General features: G+C 57.0%; 1 protein-coding gene across 1 annotated transcript in view; it reads left to right on the forward strand.

The window, feature by feature from the left end:
- Positions 1 to 1,643: 1,643 nt before the first annotated feature.
- The window catches only part of DSCAML1 (DS cell adhesion molecule like 1), a 103,170-nt gene continuing 83,764 nt past the window's right edge, over positions 1,644 to 21,049 (forward strand). Inside the window, exons 1-2 of the mRNA XM_064470890.1 lie at positions 1,644 to 1,955; positions 5,670 to 5,816. Of these exons, the coding sequence (XP_064326960.1) occupies positions 5,714 to 5,816 (103 nt within the window). The 5' untranslated portion in view covers positions 1,644 to 1,955; positions 5,670 to 5,713. The remainder of the gene's footprint in view (positions 1,956 to 5,669; positions 5,817 to 21,049) is intronic.

The following is a 21,049-nucleotide window of genomic DNA, read 5'->3' on the forward strand; positions in this document are numbered from 1 at the left end:
CCTTGCTAGCCAGCTAATGCGTTACATGGATGGGTTTGCTGGGCAGCTCTGGCTGTGCGGTGCCCCTGATGTGGGATAGTAGGGCCCTGAGTCAGCGAAGAAGGGAACTTGGTGTTTTAGATGGGATTCAGTGCAGGTGCAGAGGTCAAGAACCAGGGACTCGCACCTCTGATTTCATGGGCGCTGAATGAGGCATGAGGTGGTCCGTCCAGCTGGGGGAAGGATGAAGAGGACTGTGCTCAGGGAAGGGGTGAAGTGTTTTGGGGTTTCCCATCTTGACCCGGTTGAGGATGGCACGGAGCAGGCTGGTGGCACAGCACCGAGCTGGGAGAGGCATGTTCGCCACCACAGGGTGCCGGAGGAAGCTTTGCAGGGAGGTGCCGGTGACCGTGGCCAGTGACACTCACCCAACCTTTCCTCAGGTGAGCAGCCACAGTGTGCTCGCCCTCAGAGCTGAGGCTAGGCTGTCCATATGGATGAGGCTTCCCTTCTCCCCCCTGCTCCTGTCTCCTCCTCCCCAAGTTAAGAAATCGAGGTCATGGAGGGTCCCCCGTGACTCGTTTTGAACCGGCGGTGCGGTAGTGATCTGCTTATTGGCTCTGCGGCACCACGAGCGGTGTTCTCAGCCAGAGCTATTAATACACCCGCCGAGGGCCGCTTTCTATATCCCTGTCCTTCCGCCCACTTGGAAAGAGTGCGACTAAAAAAAGAAAACGGATCTAAGTGACTGGGGGCCTCCTCATCCTTATTTATAGGCAATCTTGCTTCCTTTGGTTGAGCAGGGGGAGCTCATGGTCCTGGAGGAGTTGGGTGAAGAGGTCCCTTCCCTCATTTTGAAGAAGGGGAGTGCTTTTCTGCAGTGTTCGCGGTGCCCTGGAAAGCTGCTCTGGGCATCCGGGAGGCTGCAACCTCTGTCCTGGACTGTGCCTTGAACACTGCCTGTCTTGGGCTTTGGGTGGTGCGGGAATGGCTGGTGCCAGGCTGCAGCCCAGGCTTGGGGCAGGGTGGGAGTGGGGAGCAGCACTGACCCCGGTTCTCCTGCCCCTAGGGGCTGCCGCAGCTTTTGGAGGCAGTGGTGGGGTAGTGCGAAAGGTCTCTTCCCTGCTTGGGGGAGGCTTGTAGTGGATGTGCTGGCATTGCCCAACGGGCATCTGCAGGCTGGCTGGGGCTGTGCTGGGGAGCTGATGAGGTGTGGGGGTGCTGGCTGTCTGCAGCTCTGGGCTGGGGGGTGTTGGGGTTTGCAGGAGAAATGGTTGTCGTGCTTGGTTTGTTCTTGTTGCACGTGGGTGTCCTCGGGCCTGTGGGTGCTGAGGCATGGTTGGACCACGCTACCTATGTGCGTACGGCCACCTGGGGAGGCCTTGATGGGGCAAACCCTGGGAACCCTTCCGTACTTGCACAGCCCCGAGTTGTCCTGGTTGGGTGCCTGTGATCCCTGATCCGTGCTGCCAGAAAGAGCGCTGGCCTGTGAAGGTGGCCCTTATCCTTCCAGCCCATGCACTGATGCTCCTCCGCTGCACATGGGGGCCAGGGGCTGGGCTCCAGGGCAGCTGTGCTGGGGGGTGCTCGCTGTGCCGGTGGGGATCGGTGATTTCTGCAGTAACCCCCCGCTGTTGTGGCCTCTGCTTTCTCTGCAGCACATGCTGAAGATGTTGGAACCAGCCTCTACTTTGTGAACGACTCTATCCAGCAGGTCACCTTCTCCAGCACAGTGGGGGTGGTGATCCCCTGCCCGGCAGCAGGGTCACCCAGCGCCGTCCTTCGGTGGTACCTGGCCACAGGCGACGACATCTACGATGTGCCCCACATCCGGCATGTCCACGCTAACGGGACTTTGCAGCTCTACCCCTTCTCGCCATCAGCCTTCAATAGCTTTATCCACGACAACGACTACTTCTGCACCGCGGAGAACTCGGCTGGCAAAATCAGGAGCCCGAATATCCGTGTTAAAGCAGGTAGGAGCTCTCTGTGGGCGCTGGGGTTTGGACGAGGTGCTGGCTTTTCTCCAGTCTTCTCCATGGCCTGCCGGTTGGCCCATGGAGCGCGCCTCGCTCACCGCTGTCTCCCTGCATGGGCCAGCAGCGCTGCGGTCCCACCCGCAGAGCCAGGGTGTTCTGAGTGGGGATGGGAGCAGGCAGTCCTGCTGCCAGCTGTGTGCCATCGCCGTCCCGCAAGCCGCTGCTGCTGCTGAGCGCCGCTGCTGCTGCCTGCCCGGGGAGCGGAGCACGGAGCCAGGGCTGCTGCGTTGGCCTGTTGCGAGGGGATCGATCGACGCTGCACGGACAGAGGGCAGGGTGCTGGGGAAGCAGGCCTGCCAATACGTGTCTGCAAAACAGCGTCCTGCCCCAGCTAAGAGCCAGCTCTAACTCGGGCTGGTTACTGGCAGGGAGAGGGCTGGAGTGACCAGCAGGGAAGAGGTGCTCAGCTTGGGGGTCTCTGGCCTGGAGACGTCCTCTCCCTTTGAACCGCTGTTGTCGCACCCAACCATGCATGGGAGCTTTTGACGGCTGCAGGAGATGCTGGACCACATCTGTCCGTGGTGGGGACCCCACTGTGTCCCACAGCACACCTCAAGCCTGTCTGTTCCCGCTGTAGCATCCAGCCCCAGCTTGCCAAGGCTTATTAAGCAAAAAAAAAAAAAAAAAAAGAGGAGGAGGAATATGGCAAAGAGCTGATTCCAAAAGCCATTATAGTAAATTATTGACCAGGCTGAGGAGGGCTAATAGCCCAGAAATGGCTTCATTATGTAACCTATTAAAAGTGGGGCTAGCAGAGGGAACATGACAGAAGTGACTACAGGGTTTTTTATTTTAATACCTTGTACTGCAGAGTAAATTGGTATTAACCCCCTTCCACACAGTGAATTATTTACCAATGCTATCAGGTTACCTATAAACCGCAGCTCGGTGGAGGAGGGATGGCAACAGATGGGGTGCCATGACGGTGGGTGTGGAGCATGGAGGTGTTGCCCTCCTTCTGCCAGGCACCAGAGGCTGGGCTCCCCGTGGGGCAGCGGCGAGGGCTGTGGCCGGCTGGTGCCTGCCAGCGGCCCGGGGAGCAGCAGGGCGAGTGGCCCCTCGGCACGGGGTGACGTGGCCGTGCCCCGAGTGGCCGTGAGGGCTGCGGCACCTCAGTTGGCTCCTCGTGTGTGAAGCCTGGCTTGTGCTTCTGAGTGGACGATCACGGCCCCTCTGGTGCTGGTGACACTGGGCTTGACGTGGCTTGGAACTGTGGGGCTCTGCAGACTTCCCGGGCAGGAGGTGCAGAGGTGGCGGTGCTGGGGGCTGTCGGTGCCTGGGGCTCGTGCATCAAGGATGCCTGCTCTGGCTGTCTGGAGAGTTGGTGCTCTGGATGTGCTGCAGGGCAGGAGGCTTGTCTCAGTCCTTGCCTTCTTGCTGGGCGGGCAGCCTTTGCTTAGCTCTTCTCCCATGTGCTGAGCGCTTCCTTGGGATCGCAGCAAGTCAGCAGCAGAGCTGAGTCCTGGCTTTCATCCCACTCTCGATACTGGGTTGAATGCACGTGTCCTGTCCGTGGGATTCCAGCTGGGAGCCCAGCCTCCCCTGCCCCCTTAGCAGGTGCACGTAGCTGGAGGCGTGAGTACGTCGTGGGGGCCCACACGCAGGGCTGCCAGGGCCACCAGGATGGCTCCAGCTGTGGCAGCGTGAAGTGCTTCGGCTTTATGGCATTTGGAAACGGTTGTGAAACGTTCCCCCGCTTGTGCTTCCTCCCGGTCATCTTGCATCCCAGTCACTCTCCAGTGCTTTGTGATGGCAACGCACCAAGTAAAGCCAATTAAAGCTGTATAAAGAAAGCAAACACAGTTGGAAATACGTGGAATTGGAAAAATCTCTGGAAGCTTTGGAAAACCTGTGGGTGAGCACATGGAGCAAGTCTCTCCAGCCAATGGAAGGTTTTAAGTGTGCTAGTTGTGGCTGCACGTTACCCTTGGAATTATTCCCAGTGGCAGCGAAAGGCCAGAAGCCCCAGCCGCGGCGGCTGGTGCGGCTCAGAGCCGGGGCAGTGCCCGGCGTGGGGCCGGCGGCGGCGGCAGCGGCGGGGGCGAGCGCCGGTGCCCGAACGTGAGCTCTGCTCCGCGCTGGGGCACTCGCAGCGGCGGCGAGCGTGCGGGAGGCCGGGCTGGATGCTCCTCCTGGTCCCCGCTGGCCTTTAAAGCCTGTGAATAAACCACCTACTCCATGAGATTAAGGAGGCTTTTGGTAGCTAATCTGCTTTGGCTCTGGAGTCCCTTTCCGTGGTAGGCTTCTCCCCGTGTCCTCGTGGTGCCGGCCCTCATCCTCCCTGCCGGGGCACCGGGTAAATAACGGGAGTGAGCTGGAGGCCATTCCGAACCCTCTTCACTGCATTCCCCTGGGGCAGGGGCCCTGCCTGCCAGGAGGGCGGCTGGGCTGCAGGCAGAGGGCAGGCGCTGCAGAGGCGAAGGTGGGGCAGCCCTCTGCAGCTTGGAACTCACTGTTTTATGCATGCTGCTGGTCTCTTCTGCCAGCCAGCTGGTGTGCGGAGCCGGCCGGGACGTGTCACCCAGCACCCCAGGGTGGAGCCTGCAGTGTGCCCCTGGTTCTGCCCATCCTCTTGCAGCCGAGCAGGGTGCCCTGAAAGCCTGGGAAATGAAGGTGGAGATAGCCACCCTCTCACTGCTTACTTGTTTGTGCGAGGCATACAATGCATTGCCAGTGGGTGCTTTCCACTCAGGGAAAACACCTTCCTTTTGGGGCTGCGAAGGGGTTCTGTTGTAGATTTGTTGAGCTGCTTTTGTTTTGGCCAAGGGGTGTTGTTAAATGACAAAGTGAATGCTTATCTGTCCTGCGATCACGATGCCCGGGTGCCTGCATCCTACAGGACGCTATTACTGTCACAGTAAGGAGGCACCTGCGCTCACTGCTTTTTATACTTAAACTTTAGGAGTTTATGGTGTCTGCCTGTGTTCCTGGGCATGGTGACATCTTTTTGTCTTTCTGAAGAGGCTGGGGTGGATCTGGCTTACGTAGTGAGTGCTGCTGGAGGGCTGTGGCTCTGGGGAGTTCCTTGCCACTGGTCCAGGGAGCAGCATGGAGCTATCAAAGGGATATGCGTCTCCCTGAGGAATAGGGCATGTGGTGGAGACAGCTCATGGCTCCCACTGTGGCATGGCTTGGAAAACTGTCATCTGCTTCCCTAAATAGTCCGCTGGTGGGTTTAGGAGGGTGCTAGCCTCTGTCACAGGCTCTCTCTCCTGGGTGCCTCACCGCTGCAGTTTCAGCATGCATCCAGCAGTGAAATGATTGCCTTGAAGGTGGGAGGTTGAACGTTGCAGCTAGGAAGTGCCCTTGGTCCCTGTACTGAAACCTGCGTGCTGCAAACCTTTGCCTTAGCAGCTTTGGTGGCTACAAAGCCAGCAGCTTGCCTTGGTGGCAGGCTGGGGTGATGCTGGGGACCGTTGCAGGGTCCCGCAGCGAGAGCTGGGCCAGGCATCCCCTCTGCATGCCGAGCACAGGGCTATGGTCTCTGAAGGAGAAGTGCTGCCTTCCCTGGGAAGGTGGGCCAAGTGTTTTGGATGGAAGCAGTTTGTTGCTGGGTGGGTTGGTTTGTTTGGGAAACGTGGGATTAAAGCAAAAGGAAGAGTGTTTTCTTCCAGCACTGTCATGCTACCAACCATCTGCTTTTCTCTACAGTTTTCAGGGAACCGTACACTGTTCGGGTGGAGGACCAAAGGTCGATGCGTGGAAACGTGGCTGTTTTCAAGTGCCTCATCCCCTCTTCAGTGCAGGAATACGTTAGTGTTGTGTCCTGGGAGAAGGACACCGTTTCTATCATCCCAGGTAAGAGAGGAGCCACTGTTCTCTCGGAAAATCTGACCTGCTTTGCCATGTGTGAAACTGACGGTCGTGGAGGGGCTTGTTTTGGCTTATCCGTGCCTGTGGTGCCCAAACAAAGGCTTTTATTGTTGACCGTGTTGTGGCTGCATACTGGAAAACGCTGGTGGTGTGAGCAGATGTGTTGTGTTCAGGGTCTTCTCGGTGCTGTGGTTGGTACTTCACATATTTCTGGGTTCACGGATGTTTGGTGTAAGCGTGGTGGCACGTGTGCCCTGTCCTGGCTTCTGCTGCGTGCCTGCGAGCCGGCTCGCTTTGGGTACCTGGCAGCTGGCGCTTGGGCAACAGTAGAAAAGTCTGCCTGTGCTCTCTGTGTCCCGAGTCCTGCAGCCAGAGCTGGTTTTCATGTTGTCAGGATGATGCACAAGTAAATGTTGCAGCTTCTGTTGCAAGTTTTCTCAGCTGTTTCAGCCATGGGGAAAGGAACTTGGTAAAAATGACATTGTGCACCTCTCTGTGCTGGCACCTGGAAGCTGCTTGACCTCCCTGTCCCATGTGCCTGCCCCATAGCCCGGGACGTGTCCTGCTCAGCCCTGACTTCGGCTGCGGTGAAGGGGCCTGCGGGAGGGACAGCAGCACCCGTCCCTGCACAGGGACTTGGCAGCTTTGGGCGTTCTGCCCCTCAGTTCCCTGTGATTTTTTGGCAGGTGCAGAGCACCCTGGGTCCCCTGGAAGCAGAGAGCTGCTGAAGCCAGGGTCTTTCCCCAGCTGGTTTTCTGGGGAGTGGGGAGGAGTGGTGCCCAGAGCCCTGATGGAATGGGACCTGCCCCAGGCACCTCTGAGTGTTCGGTGGGAGGGGAGGGGAACGGGCAAACCCGTGGGGAGCCGTGCCGCTGCTGTGGGCTCTGGCTCCTGTGCTCCTGCCTGGCTTGTCGCAGGCTTTGAAGCAGCGCGGGGGCTGCAGGCAGGTGCTGGGCGCAGCGTGGGGCCAGCCCTGTGTCCCCGTGTACCGGGGTGACCTTTTGGCTCCCTCCTCAGAGCCGGTATTGATGGCAGCACTGGCTGCCCTGCACAGCATGTGTAAGCTAGTAGTAAAGCAATCAATACTGCTTTCCCCAGGGGGATCCAGAGAGAATTAAAGGATTCTGCCCTAAGTGAATGCTGTGTGCTTGATATTTGCTCACAGGTCAGCAAGTCCTGATGCTCCTCTAGGGCTCAGTGTTGCTTCACTGGCAGTGCCGTGGGGAGCAGATGCAGGAGGGCAGATGCCACCGGCAGCGGGGTGCGAGCCTGGTGCCTGCTGGGGCAGCCGCTGACCAAGCACGAGAGGCGATTTGCTCTAATCCCTCTTGCAGGGATGCTCCTTCCTTAAGGAGCTTAAGGAGCAAAGTGCTTCACCTGGAGGCGGGTGACCCATTCTCCTGAGGGCTGTGGTGGCTCTTGCTGGTGGCCCGGGTCTCCTGAGCACAGCTGATGTGCTGACTCAGCGCAGCCCAAGCGCTCGGAGGCAGGCCAAGGGGAGCGGTGCTGCCGGGCTCCTGCCGGAGAGTGATGGCCCCCGGGGCTGCGATGCCTCGGCAGGGTCTGTGCGCAGCCCCCTGCGTGGCAGGGGTGCCGGGTTGAATGATTGACCGGGGAGCACGGGCACCCCTCCTGACAGAGGCTGCGCCCTTGCTGGCACGGAGCCCGTCACGGTCTGCAGGGCTGGGAGCCAACAGCCTTCCCGCGGTCAGGACGGAGTCTGCAGAGCCTCTCCTCCCCAGCGCTGACCCCTTTCTGACAGTCTCAGGATGAAATACAAGGCGAATCTCTTTGCCTCAGGAACACGGTCTTCCCCGGATGGGTGTTCAGAGTGATGAGCTCGCGTTGACCGGCAGCCAGCCCGCGCCCGCAGCAGCCTTTTGCCCAGAAAGGGAGATTCTTGCTTAGCAAATGGCCTCCTTGAGTAGGAGGCTGTGTAAGGAGCTTCTGGCACTTCAGGGTGTTTTGGAGCACTGCGGAAACGTGCGCTTTGTTTTAGTAGGCGAGAAACCTCTGGGTGGTCCAAGAGGCCTGCTTATAGAAGCATGTTTGGGAAGGGTTACCTGCAGGGCAGCTGGTGTTTGGAAAAGGCATGGCCCTCTTTGGTAGGGCGCAGGCTGGTACCACAGCCTTGCCAGCCCTTCTCCGCTCAGCTCCAGGAAGCGGTTGTGTCTGTGTGAGCGAGTGAACGCAAGGTGGATTCCCTTCTGTCCCGTGGATGGGACTGAGGAGCTCCTGGCACCATGTCCTGGGGTGGGGAGGGGCGGTGATGTTCTGCCCTACCGCAGGCTTGTGCCGTCTGACGAGCGGGGCACGGCGAGGCCGGTCAGCGTGAGAACCTGCGCTGTTGGTTCCTCGGGGGCAGGCGGTGCCGCGCCGGCTCCGGCAGGGCTTTGTGGGAAGGCGGCGGTTCTCTCGCCGCTCGGGGCTCTGCAGGGCGGAGCGGAGCGGTGCCCGTGCTCCTTGTTCGCGGAGCGTGGCTGGTTGGCTTAGCAGCAAGTTTGTCAACCGAGCATCCGTGCACTTGCGTGATCTTAACCAGACTTGTTCTCAAGTTTGCTATGGCAGTGGATTTTTTAATATGATGATTTAATTAGAGTGTAACGATTTAACATTCTAAAGCAATAATTACCCTAAAGACAGAACATATAAATTGTGTTACAGTGCAGAGTCAACACAAGCAAACATGTTTTGCCGTTGGATTACAAATATAGTATCTGCCTGAAGCTTATTTTTTTTTATTGCTCTTGTGTTAGAGCTAAAACTGGCTTGGCTGTTACCAAAACCATGGTCTTTTCTTGACAGCTGGTGAACCTCTGCTTCTGTCCTAATTCTGAGCAAGGAAGATGAGGAGAGGAGGAGGGGGACCCTGCTGTTCAGAGTGAACGGCACGAAGGCTGACAAAAGCTGAAATGTGGTGCTGAGGCCTAATAGCTCCCTTCAGTCGCAGATGTGCTTTCTGAATTGTAAGATCAAGCAGTTGTGCAGGCACAGCACCGCACAGCTCTCCTCCAGTCAGCCTGCGAAAAGAGAAGGTGTGTGGAAGTACCGCGGCTCTTTCAGAAGTACACCCGCGCCACATTTACAGCTGGCTGCGTAACGTGGCGTTCTTTCCTACCTTGACGGTGCCAAACCTGCTGCTTTTCCTGAAACTTTCCTCTAGTGCTTCCTGTGGAAGACTCTGCATCTCCCCAGCAAGTCTTGGCGCGGCAGGGGATAGTCCTGTGCATGTGAGCGGGAGAACTGGCCATCCAGACCTCTCTGTGGCAGAAAACTCTTTAAAGTGACTATTTTCACAGCGAATGTCTGCTTTCCTTAGCATCCCTGGCTTTCCTCCCATGAAACCAAAATATTTTGTAGCTCAAATAGGGGGAGCGAGCGTTTCTGCTGGGGCTGCTGTCCTCGTGAGCTGAGGCCCCCGGCTCCGTACGTGGGCTGGGTGGCCCTTTTGTGAGCTTTCTTGGGTTCTTTTGATGCTTAATTGGGATTACAGGGCTCCCAACCTCTGCTGCTGGGCCTTTGAGCCGTGTCTTTTCTGACCAGCCTTGCTGCTCTTTTGAGGGCGGTTTGCTGATGGGTGGAGGACCTCTGCGGGGCCGGGCTGGCGTTGGCAGCGCTCGCCGAGGTGCCTTGCCAGCAGAAAGCCTGGCTGCAGAGCCGTCTGCTTCACCGTGCAGGTGCCTGGGCGAATCCCTCCGTCCCCGTGGGGGTCCTGGCAGTGCCCTGCTGCTGGGGGATGGGCTGGCGTGGAGGGATGCGGGGAGCCTCGGGTGCATGGGGACCCTTGCTCGGGTTCCTGCTGCTCTCGCCGGCCCGGGAGGGCTCCCCTTGCAGAGGGTGCCTCTGCCTGGCTTTTCCCCGTTCGAGTTCCTGGCACGTGTGTCTTCGCAGGAGCACCTGGGTCTGGGTTGGAAGAGATCTCAAAGCAATTGCAGGGAGCGTGTCTGCATTGCCCTGCTGCAGCAGGGGGGTTTGGTGGCAAGTTGCATTATTTGGTTAACTTGGCGACACTGTAACTCACCCTGAAATCAAAGATAAATTCTTTATGGAAGGTTGTCCCTCACATAAATCATCATTAGCGCAGCTCATTTTTGCTTAATGCCTACCTAACTGTGCCGTAGTCTAAAAATGTGTGTTTAGTGAAGTCAAGGGTTGCAGAGAAATTACAGGGTTTTCAAAAACCCATTTGCTTTGCTGGTGCTCACATCAAAATCAGTCTTGCCTTCCGTTCTCAGCCTTGTCGCAAACATGCAGCACCACTCGCAGGACCCTGGCATTTAATGTAGGCTAGTGCTTACGTGGAGTAAAGCAGGAGTGCTTACAGAATCAGGGACTGTGTATGAGATTGCAGTTCACACCCAGGCTGTGATTTCAAACTCTGTTGCTATTGATGAATCTTGATATATGTTTGGGAGGGGAGGACGAGGGAGGAGGATGGGAGGACTGCAGCTGAGCAGAATGTTTTACAGAGCCCTCCCCCTTTTCGAGAGGAAAAGAGGGAGAAGCTACTGCTATAAACCAAACTGGCTTAAGAACTCATGTGGTAAACAGCTCTTTTTAAAATATATTTTTTATTTTTAAAGCACTATCACCAGGCTGGGTAATGTGAAGAGTTTCACAGGCACTTTGCATGATTTGGGTTTGTCTTGGAGGAACTATGTTGCGTATGCGACTGGAGCTGCTTTAGTCACCGTGCCGTGGTGGTTGTGGCACAAAAATGGAAGTTCATGGCACTGACTGGTCCCTCTTCAGGTGTTGCACGGCTGTAACTTGATGTCAGCAGCCACAGGTCCTGCAGAACGTGCCGGTGTGGATCCGACGGCCCTGGGCACTCCTGGAGTGTGTGTCCAGCTGCAGTTTACAACAGCAAGGGGTGATGTGGGGAGCTGCTTGAGAGACACAAAAGAGAGGATTTTTGAGCAGCTGTCAGCCCCTCCGCTGTTGTTGAAATGTGTTCATTTGAACATTACCCGGCTTCTGTGACCCTGTGAGCGCACGCGTGTCTGTACGCTCACACCCAAGCCGTTCCCAGCGGGCTCAGAGGTGTCGATACAGTGCAGGCTTGACTGCCTTGGCACAAACACGTCCCCTGCCCGGGCTGTGCCTGTCGTGCTACCGGGAGTGCTGCGCTGCGTGGGAAGGGTGGCCCCGAGGACGGTTCCGCGGTGGTGTTGGGCTCCGTTATGGCCATCGTGTCTGCGCTGGCGCGTCCCGAGAGCACGGCGGGATTTGCTTCGGGAGGCTGCGTGCTCAGCTGGGACACGGGTGTCACTTGGGTGCACAGGCGCGGTGTGGTCGGGGTGGCTCTCCCTGGTGTCCTCATGGGTGTAACGGCATCGTGTCAGCTGCAAGGGAAAGCTGATGGCATTTGTCCTCCGATCTTGCCTAGCCTGTCAGTAGCCTGTGACTCGCAAGGGCAGCACAGAAAAGCGATGATCTGGAGGCAGTAAGCAGCCCTGGACCGGCAAGCCCAGAGCTGAGCCGCTAAGTGACGCCTCAGTGTCGTGTATGTAACAGGTTGTGTTGGAAAAATCTAAATACAGCGCTTCTGAAGGTACAGGCATTTCTAAGGGTGCTGCTTTTCTCAGAGGCCCTAATATGTATCCTTTGAGGGCTGCAGATACTTGGGTGTACTTTGATAGTCATTGGATATCCACAGAGTCCTTTCTCTGGAAAGCAAAACGTAGAGCTTGCCAGAAGGGTGGAACTGAAAAAAAAAAAACTTGAGCTCTGAAGTTTTAGGGGGGGGTGTGTGTGTGTGTGTACTTGATTGAACAGTAGCCTGTTAGGAGTTCCATAAATACCTAAGCTAATCTGTTTGCAGTGGCTCAGATATGAGCTTAATTTGACCTGAGTAGCCCTTTCTGTCCCATCCTCTGCAGTGCCCAAGGCTGTTTACGGGATTCTTAAACTCATCGCAGCAACGCTTTAGTGATGGGGGAAATAAAACTGCAGCAGCTTTCTGGTGGTTAAACGTAGCTGTTCACCCCAAAGATGTATGCTCTCCTCTGCTGTACCTGGCAACATCTGCCACCCGTTACGTTTTTCTCTGAAATATTAGAAGTGTAAGTGTACACAAATTCCACTGCAATCCATCTCAAGATGTGGCGAGTCTAGGGACTCAGCGTGAGGCCACTGGCAATTAAACACCCAGCGAGGATTTATGGATGCAGCGTTCCCTCTCTGCTGGGCTGCGGGAGCACGGCTGGGGTGCTGCGGGCCAGGGGTGCGGAGCGACCATCCAAGGGGCAGAAGAGCCAGGACCTGGATAATTCAGCATTGTTCTCGTGTCAATAGGCTTGTTCTGGGGGACATCAATCTCCTGTTATTGGAGAAAAGCTGCAAGCCGGGACGGAACAAACACGGCGAGGCGAAAGGCAGCCCTTGTTTATGTGTTTGTCTTCATTGGGATGGTTTGGGGACAGGAGGTGAGTTACTGGGGATGGTTACTGGCTGTTAGCTGTTTATTTGGTTTTGCCTGAATGCAAACTAACCCCAGCTGGTTTGAAGTGAGGTACCTGGCAGCAAGCAGCCTGCGGGTGGGAGCGTGTGGGGCACGAGGCCACCCTGCTGCCCCGTCCCAGGCGTCACCTGCGGCGGAGCGTGGGGCTGGTGGCTGTGACCTGCCGCCTCCCCCAGGAGAGGAGGGAGCCCGGGCTGCTGGGCCTGCTGCCCCGCTCCCTCCTGGCGTGCGCGCCCAGACAGTGCCGAGATGAAAGCTGTGACCGTTGGGCAAAAGGCTGGCGAAGAACTGGCCTTTTCAATTAAATTTTGTAGCTTCTGCCTGGGACGGGTTGACTCGCAGCATGGAGCAGCCTGATGTGATTTAAACGAGCGTTGTCCTACCCTACCCTGTCTAGGGGTGCTGGGAAACCTTTTCCCCTGTCGGTCCCGAGATCTTTAAAGGTGTCCTGGCTTCTCCCCCACCCCTTGCCACCCTCGCTGGCTGCGACATGTGCCCAGACCTGTTACAGAGGGAAGTAGCTCCAGGCGTTATTCTCACCAAGTGGGGTGAGATTCTGTCTGAAATCATTTCATCCTTCCCCAGAGACTTGGCGTGAATTTTATCTAATCGCCATGGCAACAGATAAAAAAAGGTGTGAGCACATCTCCTTTTGCTGTGATAATTCAGATTTATATATTCAGATCAGATTGGAGTTAGAGATTTTAAAAGGAGCAGATGCAGCAGAAGGTGTGACTGCAAATAATGTGGCGAGAACGTTTGATGATCCTGCCCTTTAAGAGGGGAGAGAGCTTTCCTGCAGGTTTTTTTTGAATATAATTATTCCATCAAATCCACTTTAACAAGGACTCATTATAGCCCTGATAATGCAGAGTCACGTTGGAGACAATCTCGCACACGCATGCACACACACCGAAAGAAGGGACTACAACAAGTAAATGAAATGCCTGGAACAGCGAGGCGCGAGCGCCCGGTCGCTGCGGGTGCCCCCGCGCAGCAGCGCCCGGGAAGCGGCGCGGGGCTTAGCCGAGGTCCGGCTGCCCCGCTCCACGAGCCGCCGTGGCGGGGCGCCGTCGGGCGCTTCCCGGCTGCCGCGCGCTCCTGGTGCCCCGCCGCGCTGCGGTGGCCCTTGGGCGGCCGGGGAGATGCTGGCAGGCAGCCCTTTGCGTGGATCGGGCCCTCGGATCCTGGGAGTCCTGCGCGACCGAGTGCTGCGACGAAAGGTCGGGGAGCTGCGGGTTTCCAGAGGCCCCTTCCCTGGGTGGAGCTTTGGCCGCTTTCCCCTGATGCGAGAGGCCCGATTTTTGCGGAGCAGGCTTGGCTCCCAACAGTTGCCCGTGCAGCAGATCTCAAATGAGAAATTGCCTGAGACCGCCTGAGCTCAGGCCGTCCTGAACTAAAGCTGTTTGCTGCTTTTGCTGCGCTGAAGCGTTCCTCTCCTGCAGAAGCTGCAACAGCTGAGATCAGAGCAAGGAAGTCTTTGACTGCTTTTTCTGCAGGGTAGAGAAGAAAGGATGGAGAGGGTTTTGGGGAAGGGAAGGTGCTGTTCATGTAGCACTTGTTCTTCTAGTCCCATGTGATGTCCTTGCCCCTGCTCCAGGCCCTGCGGGATGATGGAGCACGAGCCAAATACAGAATGACAAGCTCCAAGGCATGAAATAGAGGAGTAGCTGTTCTTGGAGCTGCCATCGCTTGGCGTGCCTGTGAGCGTAAATCTCTGGCCACCCCAAGGAGCCGTTGTGCCATAGGGAAGGGAGAAATGGCGCGTAGAGGTGGGATGGATGGCTGAGGGTTTGGAGCGGAGGCAGGCAGGTTGTAAATCTCTGCCTGATGCCTAACCCAGACCCAGTGAGAGATTCATTTCCTACATCACACCGCTGGCCCCGTATCTGCCTGAGCTGTCGAGGGCTTAGGATCCGCATCAAGCTCCCCGCTGGCGGAGGTGAGGGGGGTGGTGAGCGCTGGGGAGGCCTTGCTGTATCCCTGCAGTATATCGGTGCTGCCTGAGCTTGGCACACAGACCATCCCGGCAGGGGAGGGAACACTCACAGACCCCCGGGAAGCACGAGAGCAAAGGGTGGCGAGCGTCCGCTGTGCGCTCTGCTTGCTCCTTTGCAGGGGAGCTACCCGAGGAGGAGGAGGCTGCCTTTTTGGAGATAACAGCAGTGATACCTGCTGGGCGCAAACCTTCAGCAGTGACTGTGGCATGAGGATTGAGATTACTTATGCGAAAGAAGATACTGGAGTGTAGAGAGCAGGAGGAGGAAGAGCTCAGCAGGAGGAGATGCGTGGAGGAAGGGTCTGCTAGTGGCAGCCGGAAGGGTGTCTTGCGTGGACCCTCCTGAGTCCTAGGGTGACTCTGTGTGCCCGGGTAGGTTGTTCCAGTTACGCTCTGAATTGCAGATTGTCTTTTTGCAGGAAATTACAAAAAAGTCAGGAACAAGAGGAAAGTCCTCTGGAGCACCCCTCCAGTGGCATGCAGGGAAGGGGAATGACCTGGGCAGGAGGGATTTGGAGGTGCAGCCGGGGCTGATTAACCTCCCGTGGTGACAAGGCGTCTTTACTTTGAGTTGACTGGGCTTGCCTGGATGAGCTCGGAGACCCTTGGACCGTGAGCTGCCTGTCCTTGCGAGAGACTTCTCTACCGAGAACCAGCCCTCAGAAAAGGTTACGGGGCCCGGTTTGCAGCGGAGCTGAGCTTTGTAATGAAATCTGGTGCTACGCATGCCTTCTGCACGTTGGTGAAGCCACTGCTCCTCCTTACTGCCTGCATAACTGACCTTAGAGGATACAGGTCCTTGCTGAATTACAAGGGCTATGGTCTCATCTCCCTGTTCAGAAGGTATTTGCTAAATTGTAATGCTTTTGTGCATTTTAAAGACCTTGCTGCTGAAGGAGAGCTGAAATACTCTGGGGTATGAGTTTCTCTAAGGCACCGGAGCAGCTAACACTGTGATCGCGGCTCCGTGTGCCAGGCACGATGGTGTGCATGCTGAGCACGAGGGCCGCAGCCCGGCTGCAGCTCAGGGGTGCGGCAGCAGCAGGGAGCTCCATGCAGGGGCTGCAGCTCATACTCAGCCGTGGGCCACCTTGCCTAAGGGATCCCTGGGAGCCACCGCTCTGTCTGGAGCGCTGTGCAGGGCTGCTACCAGCTTGGTGGCCTTGGAAAGCACCAAAATCCCTTTGAAAATGCTTAAGTCGGCTTTGAGGAGTGGGTTTGAAAGGAGGGGGTTTGCTTCACCAGCTGTTTGCTGGCATGTTCAGGTTCTCCACCTTTTATACCTCCTTTTTTTTTTTAATCGTCATCTAATGGAGTGAAGGCAGTGCTGGCTCTAGTCCTGCTACCCCAAGGTCTCCCCGGGGAGCTGTGCCTACCAGGGCAGCATGGCAGTAATTGCTACAGCAAAGCCAAGTGATGTGAAAACTGTACAGGTCAAAACTTCTTTTCAAACCACATGCTTTGATGAGCTTGAGCCACCTGCCCCTGGGGCCTCGTGCTGGGCTGTGGAGGGAGAGGAACCCGCGCTGTGTGTAGCAGAGCTGAAGTCATCGCGCTTCGTGCCATCACGGCTGATGTGTCCACCGGGGAGGCTCGCACGCGCGTGGGCAGCTCGTCCTGAGCGGGCGGGAGCAGGGTCGGGGCGCTTGCCCACGCGGAGGGTGGCCGCGGTGGTGCGGGTGTGCCTCTTGCTCCCCCCTCCTCCCCATGCACATACACAGATGCAGAAACAATCACGGTCATTATTCCTACCATGGTGACAGTGACAGTGGCAGAGATGCCAGCTTCCTAACACAGACGGCTTTATTTCATCTCCTCTGTTTTTCAAAGCCTCTTTCATTTTGTATGAGGAGACAGATGTGAAGGGCTGCAGGCTGATAAATTCTGCTGTCTTATGAAAAGAGAGGATGGGTTTTTGTTGTGGTTGCTTCTCTTCCTCCCTCCCCAGCACCCTCCCGGCAGCGCAGCGGCAGCCTTTTTCTGTAGAGGATGCTCGCTGCTCCTGGCGTGGGACGCTGTCTGATGGCCACCTTGCTGGGGCAGGGAGGGCTGAGTTCCCTGGGCGAACTTCCCCAGGGCTAGCGGGGCTGGGTTTTGGGCAGAGACCCTGGGGTTGTGGCGGCAGACACCTGGTTAGAAGAAAATGAGCACAGTGGTGCAGATGCTTCCCTGAAACGCATCCGCAGTGCCTGGCCCTGGCGTGCACCGCGATGCGACTGAGACTGTGTGTTTGCTGGGGAGGAGCCGGTCTCAGCTGGCAGAGCAAGGGCTAAGCCTTTGCACGGGCTTACAACCAAAATCCTCGTCCTTGTCACTGCGCCGAGGCGCTGGGGTCGCTGCGTTGGGGTGAGTGCCCGTCAGAGGGCTCTGGGGCTGCTGCGGTCGCGGTCTGTGCCAGCGAGGAGCAGCTGCCGGCATCGGGCACGGAGAGCACTGCAGCCTGCGCCCCTCTGGGGGGGTCGTGGAAGCATCTGCTGGGTGCAGGGCTGCTGCTGCAAAGCCTGCCCGCGTGGAGGACCTGGCTGCGTGGCGCCGGTGGACTGTGGCATCTGCCCTGCGCGGGCTGGGTGTGGTTCCCGTGCAGCTCCCCTTCCTCCTCTCCTGCGCTGCTGACGATGGTTCGAGTTTAAAAATAAATGGCTCCATCTTTAATTGCGGTTTAAATAACTGCTTCATTTTTATTTAAATGTGGCTCTGTAAGGCTTGGAGAACAATTAGGAGAAAATACAGGGCATTGCTCTGGTGCATGTGTTCAAGCATATAATTAATTTTTTTTATTATACTGATGTTTGCCGAATCTGGAAAAAGATCTTATTGTTCCTCTTGATTTAGTCACGCACAAGATCTACAAATACACCAGCCATTTCAGGACTCCGTTTCATAAGCCGTGGTGCTAACGTGCTGAAGGAGGCCTCCTGCGATGGGTAGCCTTTGCCGCTCGTGCTCTGACAGACGCACGCTGAACCATGGGCCGTGCTCCCAGCCGTTGGCAGCCTTACAGAGCGGCAGGCTGCCTTCTCCCCTGCCAGGACCGTCTGCGGGGGCTCTGCACCTCTCGAGCACCAGGCTGGGGGGCACAGCCCGGGCTGGGGGTGTTGGATGTGTCCTCAGCCCCTTCTGAAGGCTTTTGGGAGCCCCTGGTGCCAGGGGCTGCTGCTGTGGACCTGAGAGCCCAGGTGCTGGGCTGGGGGCATGCTAGGGTGAGAGTGTGTGCTTTTTGCTGATGAATGGTATTAAAAGGCTAATAAATGACTCGGGGATGTTGCGTGAAATCTCTGAAAGGCTCTGAATGACCCAGGGACCTCTTTCACAAGTGAGCTAGCCATTCAGGAATATAAATCTCATTCAGAGTCGATAGGGATTAGGTTCCTAAGTGCCCGACATAGCTAAAGTGCTTCTGGAAATGTTGCTTGTTAGAGGGTTGTGGAGGAAGCTGCATGTGGTCTGGCGGGCTATAAGCTTATCAGTCAAAAGTGCTTTACTTGGTGACAGAAGCCACTTGTGGTAAACAAGCTGCTGGCCCTTTGGACTCCTGACAATCTTTTAACCATTTATTAAAGCAGCTATGAACTCTTCTTGGAAATGAAATCTTAATAGCAAGCGTGGCAGAGATTTTTCACAGATGGCAGCACTGCCAAAAGCAGGCATTCAAGAAAACATTCATCAAAAACATTCATTTCTTTCAAAAAGAAATTGACGTTTATAGCGTAGACAAATTTGGGACTCATTTGCTTTGCCTTTCGGTTTCTGAATTTTGAGAGGTCACATTTTTCTGCACCTTTGAGGGCTAGAAACTCGTGTTATTTTTTAACTGGAAACTGAGACTCCCGTGTAACCACAAGGTACCAAGAAATAGGACGTGTGAAGAGGCTGGGTACGGCAGGACCCCGTGCGCAGCTGGGGGGAGAGGTGGGGGGTCCCTCCTGCTGGCTGTGCTGCTGGGGGGCTCCAGCCTGTCGGGCTCCCTGCCTGCAGCCCTTGGCACCGAGCATGCTCTGCCCCTGGGGTTTGCCTCTGCTGAAACCCATTTCTGTCGCAGGGCTGCGGGGGACCATCCCCAGTGTGGCGATAGGTGCCAAGCAGGGCTGTCCCGGCGGGGCGTGGGGTGCTGCGGTCGGCCCTCCCGGCGAGGGCGGTGATGGTGGGGTCAGTAGGGGTGCTGTAGTCTGCGGCGCGATGAGACGCAGGGATCCCGCATGTTGCTGCTCCAGGGCCAGCGAGTGGCCCTGGACTGCATCCCACCCTGCCCGGGCGTCCCCCGGCCCCGGCTGTTTGGTAAGGACGGGTGGGCCCTCCCTCCTTAAAGCCAGAAATTCCCGTAAGAGGGAGCAATTCATTCGTAGCTCATCTCCATTTCATCTGAAGGCTGCACCATGCTGGGTTTCAGCCTTGTTATGTTTTCTCTTGAGCAATACCTTTTATTTCTGCAGTGTTTAATGTTTCTTTCCAGAGCCTTCGTTGCCTGTTCTGGGCCTTTCCACCAAAAGCAGATTTGAAACCATAAATCGTCATGGCCGAGCTGTACTTGTTGTTTCCATGTCACAGCTGGCTGGTTCTGTGCCCGCTCGGGTGCTGTCACCGCACCCCAGCCTCTGCCTGCGCCCGCTTTCCCCTCCGTGCCTGGCATCCCCAGTTCAGGGTACCCGTTACAGGCACCGCTCAGCGCGGCGTGCAGCTGGGGCTTGCGGAGGAGGTGCTTCTCCTGCCCAAGCCAGCCTGGTGCTCGGTGTTGGGCACCGGGTGTGCAGGGCTGTAAATGCCACCTCGGGTCTGGGTGAGCAAATCCCCGTGCAGGGAGCGGCTGTACAGCTGCCGCCAGGCACTCCCTTCCCCAGATGGCCACGGGCTCCCCGAGCACGCAGGCATGGCCGAACAGGCTCGTGGCTGCCTGGAAGGATGGTCAAATCCTCTCACTCTGCTTGAAGGTCAGGGTCTGGCATCCATCCCTCACGCAGCAGGCAAGCCATCGGGTCCTGGGGAAGCTGGCAAAGTGAACTGCCCGACCTGGGCTGGCAGCGCCGAGACCCTTCATGGGTTGGTCGAGGGGAGGCACGGGTCTTTCTCTCCCCATCCCTGGAGAATTTTGATCATAGCTGAAATGAGAAGCTTCGTGCTGGTTATCTCTCTACCTTTACTAGAGCCTGCTTCAGACCCTGACTGATTACTTGTAGCTGCTTCTCTCTGCTCACCAGATCTCATTTGCATCTTGGAGGAACAGTGTGCTGCAGGCAACGAAAGCTGGTGACACCACTGGAGATGGCTTGTTGTTTGTCATTTAATGTCCGTTTGACTTGCATCTCTTGCGTTTTGTTTGCAGTGTTATACTATGAACTTAACGGTGTCGTATGCTTGATGGGTGCCTGGAGTTGTCATACGTGTTTAATGCTGTGGTTTCATAAATGCTTCCTGAGCATATAGAAGCGTTAATGTTTCTTCATCTTGTTTTCCACGCTTGTACGTATCCCAGTAGAAAAGCTGAGCAAGATGTGGGTGTTTCCAAGAAGCTAGACTTGGGGGGCTTGTGGCTGGGGGAGCTGGAAGGGGGCAGAGCCCGGCTGCAGCTCATGCCAGTGGAGCCGGTCTGGCACGCAGGGCAGGCTGAGCGACAGCTGCCGGACCCGAGGACCTGCTCTGGGGCTGCAGGGCATCCCCGCGCTGGCCTGGCCCTCGCTCCCTACCCAGCGCGACTCGCGGCTCCCATGAGCTCCCGTCACCCCTGAGGCGGTGGGGCAGGGTCCCGGCCGCAACGCGCTCGCCGTCCCCGTGGCCCTGGGCGAGGGCTGGCGATCACCCGGGCGGTGGGCGCCCGGCCTGGTGCTCCCCCCGCCGCCGGTCGGGGTGCGAGACGCGTGGCTCCTTCCAGGGAGATCATTGCTGGGTTCTCCAGGTGAAGTCAGTCTGTCTCTTGGCCTCCTTCCACGTACTTAGTGCTGCTCCCCGAGCTCGGCTGCTGTATAATCGATCAGACATCCTGGCACGTCCCATTGTTTAAACAAGAGCTATGGCTATTGCATACAATATATGTACAGCACGCGCGTGACAGTGTCAATTAACTTCATAATCATCTCCGTGATCTTTCCTGGCAGAGCTTTGGCATAACCTGTCGTGTCTTATCTAGTGATTGTATGTGAGTTATAGTTACCTCCGTCCTGGCTCTGCGGATAAGATCGATGGTGAGCAAGGTTTTATAATGCCTGTGTCAGGGCTCCCCCCTGCCATCCAGCAGAGCCTGGAGCAGCCCTGGGCTCCTCTGCTGCTCTGGATGCTGAGGGCACCAGCTCCGCTTTGCAGCTGCATAACATCTGCTTGAAACTTGGTGGGGGAGCTCCTGCCTGAAGGCTGGGGAAGGGAAGGAGCCAAAGTGTGCGGCCCAGAGCTGGGTTTGCCTCTTTGTTTTGGCTCTCCAGCCGCCCAAGGGCAGGATGCCATCAGGTCGTCCTGTGCAAAGGGAGCTGCTTAAGCAGTTGCAGGGGTGGGAGCCTTCAGCAGCCCCTCTGCCTGTCGCTCCTGTGCACCTGGTGGGAGATGCAAGGCAGGAGTTTAGGAGGAGCCATTGCTGGGACGTGGGCCTTGGCATCGACCTTGCTGGGTAACAGCGCTTTTCGAGTTGCCAGGAAGGCTCCTGGTGGGAGTGGGTCCCGCAGGGCTCCCCGCAGTGCCGTGCTGAAGCCCCGCACCTGCTTGGCAGCCCTGCACCGTGCCCTCCGCATGCGGCGCTCGCTGCCGTGTTGGGATTTCGGCGTCTGACTCCCCTGT

The sequence above is a fragment of the Phalacrocorax carbo genome, chromosome 21 (genome assembly GCF_963921805.1).
Source record: "Phalacrocorax carbo chromosome 21, bPhaCar2.1, whole genome shotgun sequence".
Classification (NCBI taxonomy): Eukaryota; Metazoa; Chordata; class Aves; order Suliformes; family Phalacrocoracidae; genus Phalacrocorax; species Phalacrocorax carbo.